The 19,937-nt window shown below is 50.5% G+C and overlaps 10 protein-coding genes across 10 annotated transcripts; 5 read left to right on the top strand and 5 right to left on the bottom strand.

Annotated features, from left to right (window-relative positions):
* Window positions 1-467: 467 nt before the first annotated feature.
* Window positions 468-1,116, top strand: M437DRAFT_55347 (nascent polypeptide-associated complex subunit beta; the record flags this gene model as incomplete). The annotated part of the gene is made up of 3 exons (XM_041022852.1): window positions 468-542; window positions 640-805; window positions 869-1,116. The coding sequence occupies 3 exons, from the start codon at window positions 468-470 to the stop codon at window positions 1,114-1,116; spliced, it is 489 nt and encodes a 162-aa protein (XP_040877081.1).
* A 1,561-nt stretch (window positions 1,117-2,677) lies between these two features.
* Window positions 2,678-3,119, bottom strand: M437DRAFT_87235 (uncharacterized protein; the record flags this gene model as incomplete). The annotated part of the gene is made up of 2 exons (XM_041028602.1): window positions 2,678-2,785; window positions 2,841-3,119. The coding sequence occupies 2 exons, from the start codon at window positions 3,117-3,119 to the stop codon at window positions 2,678-2,680; spliced, it is 387 nt and encodes a 128-aa protein (XP_040877080.1).
* Window positions 3,120-3,895: 776 nt separating this feature from the next.
* Window positions 3,896-5,600, bottom strand: M437DRAFT_55580 (MFS general substrate transporter; the record flags this gene model as incomplete). The annotated part of the gene is made up of 5 exons (XM_041022901.1): window positions 3,896-4,492; window positions 4,539-4,858; window positions 4,913-5,337; window positions 5,388-5,426; window positions 5,482-5,600. 5 exons carry the CDS (start codon window positions 5,598-5,600, stop codon window positions 3,896-3,898), a joined length of 1,500 nt encoding a protein of 499 aa, XP_040877079.1.
* A 652-nt stretch (window positions 5,601-6,252) lies between these two features.
* M437DRAFT_87233 (FAD dependent oxidoreductase) lies at window positions 6,253-7,720 on the top strand (the record flags this gene model as incomplete). Its single annotated transcript, XM_041028601.1, has 2 exons — window positions 6,253-7,520; window positions 7,570-7,720. The coding sequence occupies 2 exons, from the start codon at window positions 6,253-6,255 to the stop codon at window positions 7,718-7,720; spliced, it is 1,419 nt and encodes a 472-aa protein (XP_040877078.1).
* A 355-nt stretch (window positions 7,721-8,075) lies between these two features.
* M437DRAFT_55542 (uncharacterized protein) lies at window positions 8,076-8,850 on the bottom strand (the record flags this gene model as incomplete). The annotated part of the gene is made up of 2 exons (XM_041022895.1): window positions 8,076-8,271; window positions 8,324-8,850. 2 exons carry the CDS (start codon window positions 8,848-8,850, stop codon window positions 8,076-8,078), a joined length of 723 nt encoding a protein of 240 aa, XP_040877077.1.
* A 415-nt stretch (window positions 8,851-9,265) lies between these two features.
* Window positions 9,266-11,564, top strand: M437DRAFT_55435 (thioredoxin-like protein; the record flags this gene model as incomplete). Its single annotated transcript, XM_041022871.1, has 2 exons — window positions 9,266-11,158; window positions 11,217-11,564. The coding sequence occupies 2 exons, from the start codon at window positions 9,266-9,268 to the stop codon at window positions 11,562-11,564; spliced, it is 2,241 nt and encodes a 746-aa protein (XP_040877076.1).
* Window positions 11,565-11,797: 233 nt separating this feature from the next.
* M437DRAFT_55492 (dihydroorotate dehydrogenase) lies at window positions 11,798-13,744 on the top strand (the record flags this gene model as incomplete). Its single annotated transcript, XM_041022886.1, has 2 exons — window positions 11,798-13,247; window positions 13,539-13,744. 2 exons carry the CDS (start codon window positions 11,798-11,800, stop codon window positions 13,742-13,744), a joined length of 1,656 nt encoding a protein of 551 aa, XP_040877075.1.
* Window positions 13,745-14,856: 1,112 nt separating this feature from the next.
* On the bottom strand, window positions 14,857-16,180 carry M437DRAFT_87229 (uncharacterized protein; the record flags this gene model as incomplete). Its single annotated transcript, XM_041028600.1, has 3 exons — window positions 14,857-15,804; window positions 15,855-15,904; window positions 15,961-16,180. 3 exons carry the CDS (start codon window positions 16,178-16,180, stop codon window positions 14,857-14,859), a joined length of 1,218 nt encoding a protein of 405 aa, XP_040877074.1.
* Window positions 16,181-17,673: 1,493 nt separating this feature from the next.
* On the top strand, window positions 17,674-18,258 carry M437DRAFT_77809 (zinc-binding protein of the histidine triad; the record flags this gene model as incomplete). Its single annotated transcript, XM_041026887.1, has 1 exon — window positions 17,674-18,258. The coding sequence occupies one exon, from the start codon at window positions 17,674-17,676 to the stop codon at window positions 18,256-18,258; it is 585 nt and encodes a 194-aa protein (XP_040877073.1).
* Window positions 18,259-19,300: 1,042 nt separating this feature from the next.
* M437DRAFT_77808 (uncharacterized protein) lies at window positions 19,301-19,935 on the bottom strand (the record flags this gene model as incomplete). The annotated part of the gene is made up of 2 exons (XM_041026886.1): window positions 19,301-19,591; window positions 19,645-19,935. The coding sequence occupies 2 exons, from the start codon at window positions 19,933-19,935 to the stop codon at window positions 19,301-19,303; spliced, it is 582 nt and encodes a 193-aa protein (XP_040877072.1).
* Between the last annotated feature and the right edge of the window lie 2 nt (window positions 19,936-19,937).

Raw genomic sequence — 19,937 nt, 5'->3', positions numbered from 1 at the left:
GATATTTTCCTTGTTCAGTTGTCAGGTATGTGACCCTGGTATCTTCAGCTTTCTTGGCAACGTGACCCGCTCGATGGAGGCAGAACAGAGGCAGGATTAGGCAACGATGGGAATGGCCCCAGTGCCGTCCAATCCAAGTTCACGATCAAGACAAGAGCGAAGGCGTGTAGCGCTGTTCAGGAAGAGCATTGATAGAGCAGTTCAAAAAGTTGTCGTGGTGATGGACTGACGTATCAAGAAATTCAGCGTTAGCCGAGACACCGCCCACACGCTGGAATAGAGAAACGCACGGGCCAAGGACGAAGCAGAGCAGCAATTGAGAGAAGACGACGACAGCAACGAGGCCCAATCGCTGAATACCACCAATCCCACCCTCTGCTCCCCCTCACGTGAGTCTTGCTCGTCGCTGCTCTATTCGCTCGCTCCTGACAAGTCGCCCGCCTGATAGATACTACTCGATTGTAGCCATGGATCAAGCAAAGCTCCAGCGTCTTCAAAATGCCGTGCGCATTGGTATGAACTCTCGCCATTCTGTGAATCGAGTGCCCTGCTAACCTGTACCGCAGGGTAAGCTCCGAATTTTTGCGAACTCATCGAATGCGCGCGCCGAGACTAATTTAATCCGCAAACAGTGGCAAGGGTACTCCCAGAAGAAAGGTCAAGAAGGTCAACAGATCCGGCGGTGGTGACGACAAGAAGCTCCAGGCTGCTCTCAAGAAGATGAACGTTCAGCCCATCCCTGCCATTGAGGAGGTCAACATGTTCAAGTCGGACGGCAACGTCATCCACTTCGCTGCCCCCAAGGGTGAGTTGCTGTCCCCGCCAGCCTCGTCTCACCATCTCAAATATTGACACGTGCCCACCATAGTCCACGCTGCCATTCCCTCCAACACTTTCGCCATCTACGGCAACGGTGAGGACAAGGAGCTGACCGAGCTCGTCCCCGGCATTCTCAACCAGCTCGGCCCCGACTCGCTCGCTTCCCTCCGCAAGCTCGCCGAGAGCTACCAGAGCATGCAGAAGGGCGTCGAGGGCGAGGACAAGAAGGAGGACGACGATGACATTCCCGACCTCGTCGAGGGCGAGAACTTCGAGGGCAAGGCCGACGTCGAGTAAACATCGCCAAACACAACAACCCTCATGCAATAAAAGCAAAAATCAACTTGTCAATCGCATTTCACTCTTGTCGCCCCCACGTCTGCCATTCCACGCAGCACTATCGGTCACCGTCATTCTGCTTCAGCTATGATTTGGCATCCGCCAAGGTTGACTGTACGCGATTTCGTCGTCTCATGAATGCACGATCCTAACCCTTTGAAAAGCTCGGCGGCAGTTGACCAAGGACAAAATCACCGGGTCTATCTATTCCGTATATGCTTTGATGAAACGCAAAATCCATGTTCATATGGCTGTTCTTCACTTGTAATCATGTCTTCTGTGTCTCAGTACATGCTCCTGCTATGCTACTGGAATCAAGGTAAATATGCTCTGTATGACAATCTGATGCTCTCGTGAGACGTGCTCAAATATCATTCGAACATCTTGCTCAACTGCTTCAAGTATTGGAACCAAGGGTGAATAGACGTGTCTATCATGAACATATGCCTCGACAATTTGATCATTCAACCCTTGAAGTTGTAGGAAGTATGCAACTGTTTTGAAGCAACAAGTTTGCCATACGAGTGACTAGACGGAACTACTGTACTTCATCAAGCTCAATGCTTTTAGCATATGCTTTCGAAGCTCGATAAATAATTCTAGCCCACAGCATAAGGCTCACGAAAGCGCCTTGGCACATTGACTACACTCTCACTCTTGGAACATAACTTCCTTATGCACCTCGTCCTCGGAAACTCGTAAATGATGAGCGTCCGCCCACCAACAGGCGACGCATGCCTCTCTTTGACTTGCCGACTAACTTGTCCAAGATTCAGTCCAGATGATGCGCTGCCCATCAATGTTCGTCCAGCCCACAACGCCGGCTATGTCAGCACAAAGTTGTGCATTCACCCACTATCCACCACAAATCCATCAATTCATACCGAATCTTTCTCTTTCTTTTTCCAATGCATACAACAACCAAAAAGAAGTCTTCAGACGTGCTCAAAAAGCAAAAAGAACGACGCCTGCAGGACTCGAACCTGCGCTCCCGAAGGAATTAGATTTCTAGTCTAACGCTATAACCACTCAGCCAAAGCGCCTAGCCGATATTCGGTGAGATGAGTAGCGCTTCAGTCAGCTGCAATATATACATGTCCAAAACAAGTTCTTCCATCGCAAGTGCAACCTTGCTAGAGAACATCACTTTCTCCAAAAACTATCCTCTCACACTCGAATCTTCATTCAAAAGCCGTGTATCGGCTGGGCGCTTTGACCGAGTGGTCATAGCGTTAGGGAACGAGAGTAAAGGAAGTGAACGGAAATCCTCGTTATGAATTTGCTTTGTGGTAAACAGGATTGAACTCCTGGTATGGCAAGTAAAGAACGTTGTTGCTGTTGTGTTTCTCTTTATCACCGACCTGACTTCCCTCCTCTATGTGACATATCTCTACTAGCACCAGTGTCCATGACCCCAGGTGACTGCATATTCCTTCCATCACTGTTTCTTGATTCTCTGCCCCTTGGTCAGCATCAAACACCGGAACAGAAACTCAGGTCCTCTCACTTCTTGGGAGTATCAAGGCTTGCTGGTCTCCTCCTCGAAATCGACGTCGAGAACGTCAGCTTTTCCGTCGGGCTCTTGACAGTAGATGATACGAATGGTGTGACCATGCTTCAACGTAACCTATCACTATGGTTCACCACTTGCATTTTAACGAGTCCGAGATCTCTTGACATACCTCATTGGGGGTCTCTTCAGGGTCCAGCCAGCGGCAGCCTTCCTCCCACCAGTAGCCTGCTCCTCCTGCCATGATGGTGCCGAATCTGGCCTTGATGCGCATGCTCTCCCAGTTGATGTCGAAGGGCATGCTGGAGGTAGGATCGGAGTTGTCGCTAAGGATGCGGATAGTGATGAGAGGGCCGAGGGGATGGTTGGGCTCAGGGTCTGGAGAAGGTTTGGGCATGATGTAGTCTTCTTCGGTACGATCGGTTCTGTGGAGGATGTATGCACTAGCCATGTTTGCTAGAGGTTTGAGAAAGGTGTCTTGCTGAGGAGATACGGATTGGTTGAAGTGTCGGGTTGGTGTCGTGAGATGAGAGGTGTTTTATATGTCCCCATCGTCGAGAGATGGCGATAGAATATGCCGGAAGGCAATCACGAAAAGACAAACCCAACGTGTAGACAATCGTTCTACACACTACTTCAGCAAAGCTCTCCTGCATGCTTACCCCTGTGAACCTCTTTAAAAGTGTACTGGTGAATCAGCAATCAACAAACATAAATGACAAAGATGTGGCATGATGTATATCTTTGTTGCAAAACGCCGAGAAAGGAGATATCACAACAGCAAGATGTTATTCATAGACCTGCTGTGCCAAACAAACACTGCTGCAGAAGCAACGTTCATCTCTTGGGCTGAAGAGATCAATGAATGCTTACCATCCTTGTATGCTAAAACATGTAAGCGTTTAGCTATGAAAATACACAATGGTACTAGAATTTGGACAGTGTCCACTGAGAAGCGACAACTCATCGACTGTTAGTGGACACACTGTCATTTTCGAGAAAGTTTTGCCTTTTTGCAGTGTACACCCTACTTTTCGCTGGACCTGGAGTAAGGGGAACTTAAAGACTTCAGCACACGGGGCGGCATGGAGATTTCGCGTGATCGGAGCCGTGAAGAAGCTCTCACATGAAAGGATGGTATATGTTTGTCGCGTTCCCATTAGCATTGGCCACAAGTCGTTGTTCACTACAGAAGAGGGTTCACACTAGGTCTTCGTAATTCCAGACTCAAACCCTGCTGACTGCAACATCTACATCCTTACCCTTCAAGCTGTCAGTGTCTCCATGCTCTGAAGCGACCTCGCTCTCTTGTACTGCGTCACCATGCAGTGTCTCTGCGAAGAGCTTCCTCTTCGGCATCAGATATCTGACATCCACAAATCTCAGCACACAGGTCATGCAAATGACCACAAGCCACAGGCTCAATGCAGTCTGCCATCCACATCTATAGTAGGGCGCTTCCTTAGCAGGCCAGATCAGGATACCAGACCATGCCGAGACAGCATAATAGCCAGCGACACTGGCACCGACGATAAGCGATCGAGCCTCAGGGTCTTGTGGTATGAGTTCGGAGAGCCAAGAGAAGATCAGTGGTGCTGTGCCGAGGGAGAGGTAGGAGATGAAGTAACTGGCGTAAGCAGCAGAGACAGGCACGTCGTTGGGGTTGCGTGTCCAGAATATCATGATGATTGCGGGGATCAACCCGATGAGGGCCTGGGTGATGATCAAAGTCCAGCGTGTGCGTAGGGTGTCGGAGAGAATGGCCCAAATCCAGACGAAAGTAACGGCGATGCCACCTCCTGCAATGGGAATAACATTCACCTCCTCGGTAGACCTAAATATGTCAGCGCGACTCCGAACTTCACGGAACATGGTTGACATACCAGCGCTTTGATCCATCCGGTCTGGTGAGAGCTTTCAGAAATAGGTTAAAGTATTGATAGCCTCCTTGGGCATGAACGGTAGCGATGTACAAAGCGGCGATAAAGTATAAAGTCCAGCCAGAGAAGGCACGTTTAGTACCCGCCCAGGACAGCTTCTTCGGCTCTGCTCTCCCATGACGGGCCAGACGTTCCATGGCAAGTTCTGCATCTACTTTCTTGAACCAGAAAGCCCTAGGATTGGGATTGTTGGGTACGTCTGGCAACATGAAGAAGCCCAAGATACCCCACACCACAGTCATGATTGCATCTGAGAATGTGTCAGTACTAAGTGTCTTCCAAGAGCATCGTGCAAGGCACTTACTGATCACAAAGAGCCAGCGCCAGCCAGACAGCCCTTTGCCTTCGAGTGTAGCTATGATAGCAGCCTGCAACGCACCAGACATCATATAGCCCAATGTCTGACAAGATTGATAAAAGCCCATTCTTTTCGCAAGCTCCATAGGTGTATACCAATGCATGAGTAAAGTCATCATGCCAGGCCATGCGCTGCTTTCACACAGCCCTAATAATACTCTCAATACATAGACTTGCTTCGCGTTCTTCGTTAATGCCATCAGGCCTGTGATGACACCCCAGGTGATCTCAAGACCAGTAAGCCAGTAGCTTGGCCGGACGTATGTCATGATAGCTTGCGACGGTATAAGCATGAGGCAGTAGGAGATGTTGAAGTATGTGGTGAAGTAGTTGAGCTCATTTCCATAGAGGTTCAGGTCCTCTTTCATGCCACTGATGATCTTGTTAGAGACAGTAAGCGTCGAGAGATGCATCATTGATACCTGACGTATGCATTGTTGATGTTTTGCTGATCAAGATACCTAGATTCTGTCAGTCTGACAGCCCCTTACGATATCGATAAAGGCTGAGACTTACTTGATGACTTGACTGATACAACCGAAGGTAAGAAGAAACAGATCTAGCCTCCTGACCAATGCTTTCTCCTCTGCAGATCGATGCTCCAGCTGTATAGCCGGCTTTGCCTTTCTAAACATAGTTGATAAGCCCATCTCGTTCTTGTCAGAGCGACCTCATTTAACGAAATAAAATGTGGATCAAAGTGAAGAGAATGCAGAAATACTCAAAAAACACAATGAAATCAAGAGGATGTTATGAACCTTTTTGACAAAGCACTATCACGCTGTCTTGTAGATTGTAGCAGAGGAGTGATAGGCGAAGCATCATCCGAGCCACAAGGATCCTGATAAGACATGGCTGTCCTTGTGATGCCACATATCACGTCCGTGAGGTTACTTTGCCTCGTGGTAGTTGAATAACTTGGCAGTATCTTTGCATCGGGAGGAAGAGGGGTGGTTGCATGGTGGAAGATTAAGCTGTCTTGGCAAAGGTGCGATCGCCACTATCCCACCAATCAACCTTTATCGCCGACTGAACAACATCTCCTTCGAGTTCTTCGGCCACCGGGCAAGCGAAGATAGGCATCTGATAAGCTACAAGGTGGCCGTGACATGTCGGTTGTATAGTCGTGAGATTGCAAAGAAGGATATGTGATATTAGGAAGCCAGCTTGTACCAACAACGACATCTGTCAAAGTCTCGAAGCAAACAACCATAGTACAAAAGACCTCTCTGTCTTTCAACAGTTCAGTTCACGAAAAGAGCATTGCATGAAGAAGAGCCCGACGAGATGCCGTCTGCACAACCTGCTACTCCTCCCGCCACACCTCCCGGCTTGGAGCCCTCTCTCCCTCTACCTTCACCATGTCTATCCTACTGGCACAAAACCACTCGCGGCTTTCTCCAACTCAATGCTAACAAGGACGCACTTCCACCAGAGACAGTGGACTACACAATAGTTGGCTCAGGCATCTCAGGAGCCTTAACAGCCTTCTCTCTCATCGACTCCGGCATTCCCGGCAACAGGATCTTGATACTTGAAGCTAGAGAAGCAGTATCAGGAGCCAGCGGCAGAAACGCAGGACACGTTCGTCCTGATGCTTTCCGAGGTTATGCGGCGTACGCAGCAGTCCATGGCCCCGAGCAAGCAAAGAAAATCATCATAGAGGAGAGGAAAGTGCTGGATGCTGTCGATGAGTTTGTGCGCCGACATGACGTTCCGTGCGATTTCGACCTTACGACTACGTTTGATGTGTGCTTGACGCCTGAATTTGCTGCGTATGAGGCACAAAGCTACGAGGCGTATAAGGCGGCTGGAGGAGATGTGTCGCATGTACAATTCTACGAGGGCGAGGAGGCCAAGGAAAGGACAAGAGTTCCTGAGGCGGTTGCTGCGTACGAGTGGCCTGCTGGATCTAGTCATCCTGCCAAGTTGGCACAATGGCTACTGAACAGTGTCATTGAGAAGGGGGCACAGCTATGGACGCATTGTCCTGCCGTTGCGGTAACTAAATCGGAGCGTTCAGGATATCGATGGGATGTACGCACGCCGCGAGGAACGATCGCAACGAACATGGTTGTGCATAGCACCAACGCATACGCGGCAGCATTGCTTCCTCACCTAAATGGCTACATAACGCCCAACCGAGCACAAGCGCATTCGCTCGTACCCCCATCTGCCTTCAGCGCAGAAAACGCCTTTACCAGCACCATGTCGCTCAGATATAGCCTTCACCATTTCTACTCGGTAATTCAGAGAAAGGGCGATGGAACTATAGTCCTCGGTGTCTCCAGATCGAACCCCGAGCTGAGCGCAGAAACATTAGCGGTGCGAGAGAGCTTCGACGACGGTGCTTTCAACCAAGAGATTGTGGATGACGCATTGAAGCGTTTTGTGATCATGTTTCCAGAGTATAGAGCGGAGACTGAGCGCCATGGCGAAGGACTAGATCACGCGTGGACTGGAATCATTGCCATGACTCCTGATTCGGTGCCATATGTTGGCGCTATCGAAGAGTTGCCTGGACAATATATCTGTGCTGGTTTTAATGGACATGGGTAAGTGGTTACAAATGCTTTTCGAGGAATGGTCACTGACAAGTCCTAGCATGGCGAGGATCTTTACGTGTGCGCCAGGTTTAGCCAAACTAATGCTGGGCGGCTCATGGGAGGATACAGGTCTGCCAGAATGTTTCCAGTACGGCAAGGAGAGGCTGATCAAAGCTGCGCGCAAAGGACAGAAAGGGAGTGTTTGGTAGCCTAGGTAGTAGTCATATTGAGGTACCCAAGGCGTGCACATACATCTGAGCGTCTTTCATACGTCCCGTGTGCTAAAGACAGTCACAATCTTGCATTCTTCAACCTTGAGGTCTCCAAAGCTTCTGTTTTGCTTATCCCATGTTTATGGCAAAATGTTAGTTCTGACAGGCGCATCAAATGGGAAAAGTCGCGTGGAAGAGTGTTAGGCAGGGCTACAGTTTCATGCTTTTGTGGCACTCGTGCTGTTCTTAAAGTGTGAAAAGCTGAAAACAAGATGTCATGATTTGTGTGGTTCAAAGAGACGCGCTTTGCGATTGGTATTTTGTACAAGGAAAAAAAGCAGACGCTCGGTTCTTAGTTATGTGCCTGGGTCTTGGGGGTGTGGGTATCGCGCTCGTAGTAAGACCATTGGCCCTGGTTGGGCGACTCCTCGAGATCCTCCCAGACCTGGCTCTTGTACATTTCGTCGACGAGGTTGGATTCGGCCTCTGCAACGAGGATGATCTCCTCAATCAGGCCAGCCTGGATTTGTTGCTCAATGGAGTTGACCCTATCAGAAAGAATTAGTGGGTGTCGGACAGATTGGGCTCAATTCAACTCACTGCTCGGCGGTAAGAGGAGGCTCGGGCTCAATGCGAGGAATCATCTCGTTGTCTGCTTGAGGGTCTGCGACGAAAGAGTGCTCTTGGTGGGCCTTGTGCGAACGGATTCTGGGACCCTCGGGCTCCTGCTTTTGAATAGGCTCATCCTCGTAGTCCTCAGACTCCATACCCTTCAGGGCAGTCTCGTTGTAGACAATGTTGATCTCGTTCTTGCTCGAGGACGAAGCAATTGAACGGAAGGCGTTGGGGTGGGCTTCGACGACGCTCTTGACGCGAGATTGCCATTCTTCCAGACCCTCAGGTTTGACGGACTCGACGATTGACAGACGGTGCTTGGTAAGAGCTTCGACAGATTGGCGGTAGACGGAGTGTTCAGGGAACTGCTTCAGCTTGTCCAGAGTCGAGTTGTAGAGGTAGAGGAGGGTGGAGCGAGGGGCGGCATGGGTCAAGACACCAGTCAGACCAGTAGGGGCGCCAGGAGTGAGGAAGCGCGAGGCTTGAGCAAGCAGTCGGGAAGAGGCTCTCATTGTGGCGTGGTGGTTGTGTGCAACGAATGGAGATTGTAGCTAATCTTCAATTCAAGACGTCAAGACCCGACGCCCGCGCAGGCCATGCCATGGCTCGTCCGCTGCAGTTGCTGACCACGGCCGAGCAAACAGGGCAAACAGCGCCAAGCAGCCTCCGCAGTCTGGGGCCTGGGCATTGATCCGATTAATCTGTCTCCTATTATTGACTTTGGCCTTGGAGCTCCTGCTAGCTGTGGCTCTGACCTTGGATTCCATAGACTGTCGCTCTTTTGCCTGGTACCCGGTCCTGTTCTGCAGACTCGGATCCCTTCCGTTATCGCACCTGCCCTAAGCCGAGCAGACTGTCTTCCTCCGACATACATATCGTGCTCAATCACCTACCCCGGCCTCGAGTGCCTGCGGGCCTCCCACCATCATGCGCTCCTTTCTCATTTCACCTCTGATCGCCTTGTCTTTCGCTGCCTCTGTCTTTGCTGCTCCGCCGATTCAGAACGATGCCCCCGCTCTTCCGCCGCCGAACTTCGCTCGTGACGCCGCCCTAAACGTAGCGAGAGATGCGCCCGATGCTCCAGCCTCACCTGCAAAAGATCCTGAGGTAAAGGGCGAAACAAATAAGGATCCCGTCACCGACGGTGCAGACTCTGGTCCCAAAGGCACTGTCTTCAACGGTGTCAATGTCCCTCCGATCACCGAATTGAGTGGAACCACCCTCGACCAGGACATCTCCAAGGGCACCTGGCTCGTCGAGTTCTTCTCTCCATACTGCCACCACTGCAAGTCCTTTGCCCCGACATGGCAGACCCTCCATGAATTTTACTACACCTCCGACCCTCTACCCGCTTCCAAGGACTCGCCCGACTCTCTCAACTCCTTTACTCGCTTCTACGATTTCAAGTTCGCCAAGCTCGACTGTGTTGCCTTTGGTTCTGCCTGCTCGGATAAGAATATCAACTCGTTCCCCACTGTTGTACAATTCAAGGATGGCAAAGAGGTGGATCGTAAGGTTGGTGCCTTGCCCATGAAAGATGAGGTCAAGTGGATAGAAACTATGCTCGAGGCCATCAAACCTGGCTCAAGACAAAAGGACGGTCCCAAGCTTCCTAAAGTCGGAGCCACCTCTTCGCCAGATTTCAAGGGTGCTGCCGTCATCGGTCCTGCCAAGGAAGCTGATGCTATCGCTGAAGCTACCAAGTCTACTACTTTCTCAACCTCGACCAAATCTCTGCTCAAGGCCACCAAGATTGCAAAGGAAACTGCCAACCCTGCTGGAACTTCCGTCCCTCTGACTGCCGAAACCTTCCAGCAAAAGGTCACGACCACCCACGATCCCTGGTTTATCAAGTTCTACGCACCCTGGTGTCATCACTGCCAAGCCATGGCCCCTAGCTGGCACGCCATGGCTCGCGACATGAAGAACAAGTTGAACATTGGCGAGGTCAATTGTGAGGTTGAGCGTCGCCTCTGTAAGGATGTCAATGTCAAGGGTTATCCCACTTTGATTTACTTCCAGGCCGGTGAGCGAATTGAGTATGAAGGACTTCGTGGTCTCGGAGACCTTATCAGCTATGCAAACAAGGCTGTCTCGGCTGGTGACGGTGTAGTTGATGTCGATGCTGCTGCTTTCGAGGCCCTCGAGAAGGAAGAGGAGGTCATTTTCCTCTACTTTTATGACCACGCAACCACCAGCGAGGACTTCCAAGCTCTCGAGCGATTGTTGCTGAGTCTGATCGGTCACGCCAAGCTGGTCAAGACCAAAGATCCCGCTCTTTCTGCGAGATACAAGATTTCCACCTGGCCTCGATTGATAGTGTCTAGGGATGGTAAACCCACTTACTACACGCCCTTGTCTCCTAGAGACATGCGCGACTTCCGCAAGGTCCTCGGATGGATGCAAGCCAATTGGCTGCCCATTGTGCCTGAGCTGACATCTTCAAACGCTCGCGATATTATGGATCACAGACTCGTTGTGTTGGCTATCTTGAGCCGCGAGCGTAAGGAAGACTTCGTTATCGCAAAGCGTGAACTCAAGAGCGCTGCCCTGGAGTGGATCGACAAGGAGATCCAGGCCTTCCAATTAGAAAGACAAGAGCTTCGCGATGCCAAGCAGCTGCGTATCGAAGAGGCCGAGGACCGCAACGATCAGCGTGGACTGCGGGCAGCCAAGCAAATCAGAATTGACATGAACGAGATCGACCGAAAAGAAGTCGGATTCGCTTGGGTTGATGGTGTGTTCTGGGAGCGTTGGCTCAAGACAACATTCGGAATTGATGTCAAGGATGGAGAGAAGGTTGTCATCAACGACGAAGATGTGAGTTTTGGTTGGATTGAAGTTGAGTGGGATAGACTTACTGACTATGTGATGACAGAACCAACGTTACTGGGATCTTACATCGACTGGCAACCCAATCGTGCCGTCTCGAGTGTCAATTCTTGAGACACTACCTAAAGTAGTTGCATCCCCGCCAAAGATTAGCCCTAAGCATAAGAACTCGTTCTTTGGGCATCTGATTTGGACAGTGCGCAGCGGCATGTCTGCTCACCCGTTGATAACATTGGGGCTGATAATCGGCATGCTTGTTGGATTCAGCATCTGGGGCAGAGGACTGATTAGAAGAGGAAAGGCGTTTGGTAACACGGGGTCTTTCTTCACAGTGGGAGGCAACGAGAAGGACGGACTATTAGGTGGAGCAGCGACTGGAGGCAAGGTGGATTGAAGTTGGACAAGATTTCACTGTTTCTACTTTTTCAAAAAGGATAATAGCCTGTTCCGAGTCACGGATTTACGCCATGTCGCTATTTATATCAAGTCTGGTCACGACGGTGCTGCGGAGTGGAATGCGGAGGGCGTCTTGGCGAACCCCCGAAGGTCGGAGCCTCGGACGATGCGAGCAATTGGAGAAGGGATTAGACATTCTACGCAGCACTCGGGATATCTGTGCGCAGCATGATGAGAGGTCAATTACAGTGGTCTCGAGCACAGGCAGTGCGGAGGACTGGCCAGTTCCACGCGCGTCCAACTCTACGGCAGTTCCAGCAAGTCCGCCATGCATCAAGCGAGCTCAAGCAAGAGGTCGCTCGCAACGAGAAGATTGGAGATGCCCGCTCTGGCCTCAGCCGCGTCAAGAACCTGCTTCTTGGAACCACCATAACCGCTGTCCTCGCCTTTGGATACCTCTATGTCACCGACACACGCGCGACCTTCCACCAATGGCTTGTGCCGCGTGTCTTGCGCACCCTTTTCCCCGACGCCGAGGATGCCCACAAGATCAGCAACAAGACGCTCAAGGCTCTGTATTCTGTCGGTCTACATCCCCGTGAAAGAGGCAACCCAGATGTCAATGGAGACTTGAAGGTCGACGTCTTTGGACATGTCCTGGACAATCCCATCGGAACATCTGCTGGTCTGGACAAGAACGCCGATATCCCCGATGTCGTCCTCGGCTTCGGTGCTGGTATCGTCGAGGTTGGTGGTATTACTCCTCGACCACAGGAGGGTAACCCCAAGCCCCGTGTCTGGAGAATTCCTTCGCAGAACGCCCTCATCAACCGCTACGGTCTCAACTCCGAGGGTGCTGATAGTGTTGCTACCCGTCTTCGCCAACGACTGCGCGAGTTCGCTTACGCTCTCGGTCTTGGCCTTGACCCTGTGGCCGAGCAATCTGTTCTGGATGGCTATGCTGGCGTGCCCCCTGGCAGTCAGATGCCCGGCCGTCTGCTCGCTGTTCAGATCGCAAAGATGAAGGAGACCCCCGACAACGACATTGATGCCATTGCCCAAGATTACGTCTATTGTGTCAACCAGCTCGCCAAATATGCTGATATCCTTGTTGTCAACGTCTCGTCTCCAAACACTCCTGGTCTTCGCAACTTGCAGCAGGCTGCTCCATTGACCAAGATTCTGACTGCCGTCGTTGATGCTGCTCAAGCTGCTGATCGCAAGACAAAGCCTGCCGTCATGGTCAAAGTCTCTCCCGATGAAGACAGCGAGGAGCAAGTCAGCGGTATCTGTGGTGCTGTCTGGGCCAGTGGCGTTGATGGTATTATTGTTGGCAACACTACCAAGAAGCGCCCTGACGCCCTGCCCGCCGGTTACCTTCTCCCACAGAATGAGCAAAGTATCATGCTCGAGACTGGTGGTTACTCTGGTCCCCAATTGTTCGAGCGCACAGTCGCCCTGGTCAAGAAGTACAGAGCAACCCTTGACAAGGGACCTAATGAGGCCAAGCCCGAGCCCAAGAAGATCGAAGCACCTAAGCAACCAGAGAAGTCCGAGTTCCAGCTTGAGACAGAAGCTATGAGAGAAAAGATTAAACAACAACTGCAACAGAAGTCGGATACTACTCAGAGTGCTGCTCCCAACAGCTTGGACGCTGAGACTAAGGCCTCGATCGAATCAAGTGTGGAACGCGATCTCAAGAACCTGAAACCAAAGACCGAAGGCGCCGACAAGGATAGCCGCGATCAATCCATCATCCAGATTCCTGAGCGTCATATTCCGGCATCTGTCTCTTCATCCTCCAACACCACCACAGCCGCAGAAACGAAAGCCGCCTTCTCAGCCGTCGAACCAGCCCTAGGCGCTGCTCCCGACGCTGCCCAGAAGATGCTGTCCTCCGGCTCTGCTTCCTCAGCAGTATCAACAACACCTGCCAAGAGCTCCACACCAGCCTCCCTCAACACCAACAAAGAAAAAGTCATTTTCGCAACCGGTGGTATTACGAATGGCAAACAAGCCCTGGAAGTCTTGAACGCAGGTGCCAGTGTTGCCATGGTGTATACAGCAATGGTATATGGAGGTGCGGGCACCATCACTAGGATCAAGCAGGAGATGAGAGAAGAGATCCATGGGTTGTCACGTCAATTGCCTTCTTCTGCTCCTCGTGAGGAGAGGTAAGATTGACAGAGTTTAGATATCAGGAGCTGCTTTGTATAGTTTTAGAAACTTGAGGCATTGATGCGATGCTTTATGAAAAAGTTTCGCCCCCTTTTTACTTGAGCCTTCTCATCAATAGTGCCCTTTTCCCGTGCTAAAGACTGTCGCGGTGTAGCTGAAGAACAACGAAGTGCTTCTCAGAAATTGTGGCTTCAAGAGAGAACGCTGGTGAAGGCTGTCTCCATGGATAGACGCATATCCAAAATGCTACCTTGGAACAGATCATCCACGAGATTGTGACAGCCTTCAATGCTCATAGTGGGTGCTTCTAGTATCTACCATGTCCTGTCAATGCCCCAGTTTTGATAGCAATGTAAAGTGGTCTTGAAGCATTGACAGGACGATCACCACAAATGTCAAGACGCAGTCTCAAATACTCACCCACGTGCTATACTGTCTCTGCTCACGTCGTATTCGTAGATCACCCCATCCTCTGCGCACAAACAAGTGCAAGAAGATAAGAAGCACAGGGAAGATAACATTCTGATCAGTCCGTGCACTTGGTGTCTGACTCGAAGATACGAGAAAAGACCTGACATGTCGATCTATGTCTCAAGTGCATGACTCTCTGAAGCTTTGGTGTGGTAGAGAACTCATGCGTTATGGAATTGACATCTGATCAGCGTGGTTGACAGCACGGATGGAACTCTGATTGATGTCTTGGAATATAGGGATCCAAGACAGATGTTTGGAAGGAGCGACAGGGTGTGAGTCGATCATATCAATCTTATCCGGACAGAAGGGATGATGGCGGTGTACTTATCATGGCCGAGTTCTACGCGATGGCCAAGTGCATGGATGTCGCTTGCAGATCAGAGATGAGGAAGCGGAAGTGACAGAGAGCTGGGGCAAGAACGATTTGAAGCGAACTGTCAAAAGCTGAACAACAATCTTCACCAGATAAGGCAGTAGAGAAAAACACATTGATTGCGATCGTCAAAGTCATTATTAGATAAAATTGAAACCAAAGTAGTCTGTGGTAGTGACGGTGGTGGGGTATAAGATAAAACAAAATGAAGTGAAACAGAACAGCTCAAAACAGACAACGCCAACCTGACAGCCGTGTCTTGGTCTCATACGAGATGTCTCTCCTTGGGACTTGAAGCAGATGAACTTGGGTCCACCACCGACATGTCTATCTCGGACTCCGTGGGAGTTAACTCGTGTGTGACGATGGTAGTCATGACTCTGATGCGTCCGTCCTCGGGCTCGTCATCTATAAGCGTCATGCCGTTTTCGCTCTCATCGCTGAGTCGCGTCTTGTTCTTGATGGTGTCCATCTCGATCTTGTGTGATAGTCCTCGGGCTGTGCCATTCTGGGTTTCTAGACCTTGTACCCAGTCTGCTTTGGCAGCGTGTGATGTAATGGCGAACTTGGCGAAGCCACTTGTGTCGTTGTTTGTACGCGACTTTGTTTTGCGAGAAGGAAGGTATCGGTGGTTGGAGTCCGGATTTGAGCTGGAGGAAAAGATGCGAGGGAAGAAGCGTGTAATCGTTTTGCGAAGCATAGGTAGGCAGGCAGCAACGATAGAAAAGTTACATTCCAATGAGGACCAGTATGCTGCAGGAGTATTGTCCCAGGTGATGTCGGTGGAGACGGAGATGTCGTAGAGTGCTTTTAATCGAAGGATAGATGTCAAGCAGACAAAGAGTCCCAAGCAGAACACAGCAATGAGTGCATATCTCTGCTTGCGTGGAAGCTTGAGCCGGTTAAGAACAGGAACGGGCATCAAGCATATCACTACATCGGTAATGATATTGATGGACGCATTGGCGAACCACACCCCCAGACGGCTTAGACAATGGCCGCCGATGCTGCGATCCCAGAAGTAGGCCACTGGTGTACACATGAATGCCGTGCTGAATACAGACCACAATCCATAGACAATGATGACACCAATAGAACCAGTGATGACGCGCTGAATACCAGAGCCGACGAAGACACGTCGATACTGAAGCAGAATGGAGATCTTGGTCAAGCACAAGCTGGCTTGGTAAACAGGGACACTGGCCCAGAATGCCTTAAAGACGTGTCAGGACACAACTTCTTGAGTAATTTGGATGTACTAACCTTGTTTAGTTCTCTCAATTCTTGTGGTGACACAGTTGAATAATGTCGACCTAGGTAAAGTGTCAGAATTGTACCACTTCTAAATGTGTTGACCAAAAGTTCGTACCTTGCCCGTGCTGCACTTCGACACAGATGAGAGCTGTGAGGGCGACAGATAGTGCAAAAGCAACGAGCACAACATAGTCCTCGGCTCCAATGTTGCGTACAATTAAACCTCTCGTGAACATTCTCAAGGTGAGTACAACAAAAGCGATAGAAGTTGAGACAATAGCCACAATGACGCCTGTAGAGCCTCTCGACCCATGTTCTGCGTGGTCAGTCGTCATCCTGGAAGTTGACTGCTCTTCGCGAGCGAGTTGGTGGTTCTAGATGGCCAGTGGTAGGAGAAACTCAAAACAAAAGGAACGGCGCGAGCGTGGAGAGCGAAAGTGATTATAGTATGGAAAGGTGTTCGAGATTAGAGAACGACAACAAGAACCGGGACTCGGCTCTTTAACAGTACCGGTAGATAGGAAAAACGAAGAAGACTGCAGAAGAGATAGATTGCACCCCTTAGGGAGGATGGGAGTACATATTGCTGCATATGCAGGCAGCACACCTGCCACGAGGTGATCGACGTTCGAGGGATCAGCTCTTTAACGGAATAGACGGCGCACTCGACCCACGCCAGTATCAATCCTTGAGCAAGTGTGGACCTTCCTGCTGAATTAGAAGTAGCACGATCATGAAAGATATTGCCCTTTGAGGAATAGTAAAGTAGCGGGGCTCGACGGGCAAACGGTTCGTGCACTGTTCATCTGCACAAGGGCGACCGGGTTGGTGGAGGGCGTGGTGGATTATGAGGAGGATAGCCGCTGCTAGCGGACTTGTTCAGTCCACAGCGTAGTCAATCCACCATCCCACATCACATTGTTGCGTCGCACGGATACCTGATTGTAGATGATTTTGATCAGTGTGCGGGCTGGAATGAGAACAAATGGTTTCGAGGCTTTGGAACAAAACTCGCAATCGTAAAAATGGTTGTTTCTCCTTGCTACGTCGAGCTGGTTCGGGGTCAGACGAAGGATGAACTAGCATGAATCGGCAGAATCAGGCAAAATACCTGTTCTCTCAACGGCCGAGCATGCTAGGGCACCGAGTGGTGTTGAGCTTGGAGGCCTCAAGGACGGCTCGGCCAGCTGTATGGCGACATGATACCCTTTCTTTAGACCATGTTTCAGGATCGAAGGTCCAAATGTGAGGCCACCCGCCAGCGACGCATGCGAATGATCCCATATACCGGATCATATGGTCGCTAGATACTTCGCAGGACTCAACGTGTTTGGTCAATGGAAAGAACAGAAGCTGGATTCATGCTGTTCACAACTCATGTGAAGTTTCAGCAAAGAAAAATACGAGTCGCGCGACAATCATACGAGCGCAGGGACTCTCGGATCCGCGGGCTACCGGCCGCGAGGGTTTTGAGCTGAACAGTTCCGAGATTTGACAAGATCTTGGCAAGACAGAACCATCTTTTGCTCATGCTGGTCAGCATCTTGCATGATGGGGTCCATCCACACCCACAGGAAAGAGCATAAAAACTTTTGACCTGACACAACGGCCAACGAGATCCGAGGTGACAATAATGGTCCGGCACATGCCTCGGTTTTTAGAGTTCAACAACCACTCGGCAGGTGTCTTCCGGCTCTGAAAGTGGGGTGGACAATGACGAGCGTATCGGGTAACCTTGGCAATGCTGGACAGCAAGACGCACCTTCTATCTGGTTCCTGACGCGCGACAATCTGGACTGCTAACGAACATCGGGAAGGAACAATCACCATGTCGCTCGAGTCGCACTATCCTTCCAACTGTCCATTCTGTCGTATCAGCGAAGCGTATCCTGCTTCATCCGGCAACCCAATACCCTCGGCTCCTGATCCAACCCTCGTTGATCCCAATGCCTTTGTTATCTTATCCTCTGATCATGTCCTTGCCTTTCTGGACATTCTGCCAATGACCACTGGACATGTCCTGCTCACCACACGCGTGCACCACGAGAAACTCAGTGAAGTGCCCATTGGCCCTACTGCCCAGGCCCTAGGCTACTGGATGCCGCTCATGTCAAGAGCTCTTGCGAAAACACTCGATGTCGAGGACTGGAACGTCGTGCAGAACAACGGAATTCGTGCCGCCCAGGTCGTGCCCCATGTACATTTCCACTTCATTCCTAGATTCCCAGAAGGCCGTCGCCCACCGTCCAAGAAGACCAAGGGCGACACGTTCGAGATCAAGAGCTGGAAGATGTTTGGTCGAGGCCAGAGAGAAGAGCTAGATGAGGAAGAGGCCGTCGTCTTGGCCCAGAAGATTCGCGACGCCTTGAAACGAGAGGTTGAGGCTCTGGAAAAGGATACCGTCAAGTTGTGATCGACAAGTGCTGTATCTGACACACTACGCATTGGACAAGTTGAGCACTCTTGTTCCTCGGGACATCTTCGAAAAGACAAACAGCATTTTCGAATGCAATTCTTGACCACTCGATCGAGAAAGAACATCTCTCGAAGTCAATCAGATTCACCTTCGGTTTGACTTGCTCCTTCACCAGCCCAACAAGCTGCCTACCAGAGTGATGGTGTATCCCTTGCTGCTGTGATGCATTCCGCCGTCCCGAGCAAAGAGGTTGTCGGTAACAATGACAACTTCGCCAGACTCGACCATATGGTATCTTGGCCTCAATGGTTGAAAACAAAGTGCTTTGCTCTGCAATTTTGCGACAGTTCCTGAAGAACTCGACACCAAGCTCCAAGAAAGCTGCGCTGGGCAGTGTGCTCGCAGCGAGGTTGCGTCAATGACAAAGCCCGCTATTTCTCGTCGCTTTCTTTCTTTGCTGACTCTGTTAGACATATGGCTATGCAGAGAATATCGGACAGTATATTCTGTTATATGTAGTCATTTGCTGCTCAGTCAATGTCATTCTCAGAAATCATCCTCTTCCTCTCCTTCTTCACTCATGTCATTGTAGGAGTCATATTGGTCAGGAAGCGAGTCTGCATCTGGGTCATCTTCATCATCTTCGTTATCCTCAAGCTCGCCTCTCCTATACAACACAACTCCAGCCTCTTTAGCAACAATCTTCCTCCTCGCTCCTTCATCTCTCTACCATGCATGTGTGAACCGAGTCAATCGTGTCCGAATAGCTCGGAGGTACTGACGGGAGAAGCGCTCTAGTCATTGCTGTAGCCAGATCAAAAGGTAGTCGTTAGTGCAACAATTCTATGAGCTTGAATCCCTGAACTGGAAAGTAAAAGCAAACAATTCTTGAGTAATTGCTCATGCCCTCGACTGCTAATGCTTTCAATATTTGACGAATATACTTTGAATCATACCTTGTCGGCAATTCCATTTGCCTTGGTGCAGCTCAAGAGCTGGCAGCACACGCCACTCACGTCGATGTTCAATCCAACGTCTGCTAAGGTCTGTCATCCTCTCCTTTAGCTTCCAAATCGGTCTGCCTCAGAATCTCCACTACACCTTGTCCAGTTGACGTGTTGACTTCTTGTCCATCTTTGCCAACAAGAACAGCGTGCGGCTGGCCATCGTCGCCAGGATTCAGGGTGTTTCTGAGGTGGCCCACGAACTTGAAGTGCACAGACGTCGTGCAGAGCCAGCGGATGCGAAACGGTGGTGAACAGGGCCACTTGAGCTTTTGGCAGAAGAGTGGCTGGGGGACTGTTGGAGAGGGTGGGCTTGTCATGACAGCCTATGGAGCAACTAAGTTAGATGTGTCAGGTCTTGAACAGAGATGGTGCTTACAGCGCCTTGGAAAGCCATGCTCTTGTTGACGCTGAAGAGCAATACAACGGAGCGACAAGTATGGAAGGCATCGGTCAAGAGGCGTGTGTTCTTTTCCTGGGTGGCCCAAACGCCATCCCTTTGCGCATCGATGACATTTTGCATGTTCCAGGATTTGATCATGAAGAACCGTTCATCGGCGGCTGCTTGAGTATCTGGGTTAGCGAGTATGTTCTGGATACATGCATGCTTCCGATAAAGTTGGAATAACAATAGTAATAGTGGGTAAAACAGAAAAGCATTTATTTTCATTG

Source organism: Aureobasidium melanogenum (assembly GCF_000721775.1).
Source record: "Aureobasidium melanogenum CBS 110374 unplaced genomic scaffold scaffold_22, whole genome shotgun sequence".
In the NCBI taxonomy this organism is placed as follows: domain Eukaryota; kingdom Fungi; phylum Ascomycota; class Dothideomycetes; order Dothideales; family Saccotheciaceae; genus Aureobasidium; species Aureobasidium melanogenum.
This window is presented reverse-complemented; position numbering and strand designations above follow the sequence as displayed.